This window comes from Mustela lutreola, chromosome 6, assembly GCF_030435805.1.
Source record: "Mustela lutreola isolate mMusLut2 chromosome 6, mMusLut2.pri, whole genome shotgun sequence".
NCBI classification, from domain to species: domain Eukaryota; kingdom Metazoa; phylum Chordata; class Mammalia; order Carnivora; family Mustelidae; genus Mustela; species Mustela lutreola.
This window is the reverse complement of record NC_081295.1, coordinates 55339611-55343430: the sequence shown is the minus strand read 5'-3', so window position 1 is coordinate 55343430 and position 3820 is coordinate 55339611. Positions and strand designations below refer to the sequence as shown.

Sequence of the window (3820 nt, the reverse complement as noted above, 5' to 3'; positions counted from 1 at the left end):
TTGTTTTATAAGACCTGAAATTTATAGAAAAATTTAATAGTTCCTAAATATTCTCAACATTACTTTATCTACAAATATTCATATAATACATAGAATGGTCTATCATAAATATATGATGTATGCAGCCCATCTCTATACCCAGTGTGTATACTGTTAACAGTTACAAATAAGGTAACAGAGTATATGGATCTTTATATTTAAGGTCATCACAATAAATAATAGTGTCAATAAATATCAAGAAGCTTTTAAAGTGTGGCCGGTTAACACTATTGGCATCTTTCTGTTCAGAGAGGTTGAAAAATATTTGATGACCTGAGAGTATTATGTGGTATTTCTTGAGTATCAGTGTATTATGAACATAAGCTTGATTTCTTCAATAAATTCTTGGTACCCATATGTCCAATAGTATAATTTTATATATAAAGAAAAGGTGATTAAACCTGGAGGTGTTAGTGCTGACTTAATTGGTTATATGCAAATTGATGCATAATGCGGGTATAAGTTTTTAAAATAATAGTTGAGGTCTGCATTTTAATTGAAACGGTACCTGCAAAGAACTCCTTCATAGTCTATGTTCGTTCTCCTAGTGATTTTATCAGTATGATAAATAACAGAAAAGCCATCCTCACTATGAGCAATGAAGATAGCCAATTTCTTAAAAATGCTGATAAGGTGATAGTCAAAGAACTACTACTGTCCCCTCCCAAAACAACACATGGCTCTTTTCTGTTGATTCTTGCATTTTCCCTATCCCATCATCCATTCATTTGCATTAAATTACAACCAAACTCTTAAGTAACTTTCTAGAAACACAAGAGCACAAGACATTGCATTCAGATTTATTTCTCATGGGCCCTTAAAACATCCCACCATCTTTCTCATCTCCGACATTAAAGGAAGTAACTCACTTCTGGTTCACGGGTCTAGAATCAGTAAGAAAGAAAACAACCTACAGTTAAACCTAAACTTTAATTCAGGGTTTCTTAGATTGTGCCAATTCTGGTGTCTCCTTCAATTTCCTTTCTTTTTTCTTTTTCTTTTTTTTTTTTAATTTAAATTTTAGGTAGTTACCATACAGTGCAATATTGGTTTCTGGAGTAGAATTCAGTGATTCATCACTCACATACAACCTTCAGTGCCTATCATAATAAGTGCCCTGCTTAATACCCATCACCCATCTAGCCCATCCCCCAGCCACCTCCCTCCAGCAACCCTCAGTTTGTTCTCTGTTGCTAAGAATTTCTTATGGCTTGTTTCCCTCTCTCCCTTTTTTTCTTTTCCCCATTCTAATATGTTCATCTGTTTTCTTTCCACATATGAGCGAGATCATATGATCTTTGTCTTTCTCTGACTTATTTCACTTAGCATAATGTACACTAGTGCCATTTATGTCATTGTAGAGGGCAAGATTTCTTTTTTTTTTTTTCCTTTATATATATACCCCACCTTCTTTATCCATTCATCGGACATTTAGGCTTTCTTAATAGTTTCACTATTGTTGACAATGCTGCTGTAAGCATGGGGGTGCATGTATCCTTTCAATTCTGTGTTTTTTGTATCCTTTGGGTAAATAGTAATATAATTGCTAGACTATAGGGTAGCTCTATTTTTAACATGTTGAGGAACCTCCATACTGTTTTCCAGAGTGGCTGCACCAGTTTGCATTCCCACCAACAGTGCAAGAGTGTTCTTCTTTGTCTCCGTCCTCCCCAACATTTGTTGTTTCTTGTGTTGTTAATTTTAGCTATCCTGATCTGTGTGAGATGGTACCTCATTGTGGTTTTGATCTCTATTTCCCTGATGGTGAGTGAGGTTGAATATCTTTTCATGTGTCAGTTAGCTATCTGGATGTCTTTTTTAAAAGGTGTCTATTCATGTCTTCAGCCCATTTCTTAACTGGACTGTTTATTTTTGGGGTATGAGTTTGATAAGTTTTTTTTTTTTTGAAAAGTTAAAAATTCCTTAATTTTTTATTCCTGGTACCACTACCACAATTTACAGGGCAATATACCTGATATAATGAAAAGAAAAAGAAAAAGACAAAGCTACAACAGATAAAAGACCTCAGGAATGTACATCTAATTGACACTACATTGCATTAATCAATAGCTGCACTTTTTGCAAACTGTGGCTATGACAGTCCTGAACAAGAAGGGTTTCCTGTTTAAGCTGCAGTAACTTTTCTGACTATGGATCATCGTTCCTTCTGTGGCAGATTTTTACAGTTCCTCTAATGCATTTGGGACGACTGTCTCAAAGTAACCTGCAACTTTCCTGACAACTCCTCGCTCTCTCTCCTGCTAAGAACTGTAGCCCTTTTCTTCTGAAAATTTTTTAGAACCTTCTGCTACCATATCCACCACTTCCACCACCAGAGCCATAACCACCACCATAGGGACTGCCCGAGCTTCTTCCACCAAAACTGCCCCCCTTTCATGGGTCCATAATTTGATTGCTATTGTCCACTGTAATTTCCAAAATCATTATAGTTCCCACCACCACCATAGTTACCTCCAAAATTTCCTCCTTCATTGTAACCATCATATCCTCCACCACCACCTCCATATCCACCTCCTTGGTTTCCATATCCTGGTCCACCACCACCATAGCCTCCTCTACTACTATAACCAGGACCACCACCATAGTTGCCACCATCACCTCCAAATTCATTATATACACCATCACCTCCTCCATAACTACCTCTGCTGCCACCACCACCACCACTGTAGCCTCCTCTTCCACCAAAGTTTCCACCACTGCCAAAGTTACCACCACCTCCAAAGTTCCCTCCACGACCCATGAAGTTGCCAGATCCATCTCCACGACCTCTTTGTGATCCAGCAGACTGCATTTCTTGTTTACAAAGGGCCTTTTTCACTTCACAATTATGCCCATTAATAGTGTGGTATTTCTGAACAACAATTTTATCAACTGTATCATGATCATCAAAAGTTACAAAAGCAAATCCTCTCTTTTTTCCACTCTGCCTGTCTTCCATAACTTCTATGGTTTCAATCTTGCCATACTTTTCAAAGTAGTCTCTCAAATTATACTCTTCTGTATCTTCTTTAATACCACCAACAAAAATTTTCTTCACCGTTAGATGGGCACCAGGCTTTACAGAATCCTCTCTAGAAACAGCTCTCTTTGGTTCCACTACATGCCCATCAACCTTGTGTGGTCGGGCACACATTGCTGCATCCACCTCTTCAACACAAGAGTAAGTCACAAAACCAAAACCCCTGGAACGTTTTGTTTGGGGGTGTCTCATCACCACACAATCTGTAAGTGTACCCCATTTTTCAAAATGTTCTCTTAAACTATCATCTGTAGTTTCAAAGCTCAAACCACCAATAAACAGTTTTCTCAACTGCTCTGGTTCCTTTGGATCATGGCCCTCCTCCCCCTGGCGGCGGCGGCGATGGCCAGAGTCGGGCTGGGGGCGACCGGGCGGCGGTTTTACCTCCATTTTGAGACCGGACTCGCCTCTTCCAACTCGAGTTCAATATGGGACCGAGAGAGCGAGTTTGATAAGTTTTTTGTAGAATTTGGTTACTATCCTTCAGTTTCCTTCTAAAGAATGAAAAAATCTGAAGCAATGCTCTGTGGCAGGTCAAATCTCTTCAAGCCTAACAGACATATAAATGACCTGGGGTAGCAAATTTCTCTCATGACCTCTTTCCTTGAGGGTCTGGTAATAGACTGTCACTTAGGTCCTTGTCACAGAAACTCTAAGAAAAAACTGCTTCACAAGGAAGCCAAGGCCAAGCACTGTGAATGATGCAGAGTAATAACATATCTTTTGTCAGTCACTTATTGC

At 38.8% G+C, this 3820-nt stretch overlaps 1 protein-coding gene across 1 annotated transcript; it reads right to left on the bottom strand.

Moving 5' to 3' along the window:
* Nucleotides 1-1932: 1932 nt before the first annotated feature.
* LOC131833701 (heterogeneous nuclear ribonucleoprotein A3-like) lies at nt 1933-3520 on the bottom strand. Its single transcript, XM_059177304.1, has 2 exons — nt 3464-3520; nt 1933-3397 (listed from the first exon to the last, which is right to left on the bottom strand). The coding sequence occupies exons 1-2, from the start codon at nt 3467-3469 to the stop codon at nt 2456-2458; spliced, it is 948 nt and encodes a 315-aa protein (XP_059033287.1). The 5' UTR covers nt 3470-3520; the 3' UTR covers nt 1933-2455.
* Between the last annotated feature and the right edge of the window lie 300 nt (nt 3521-3820).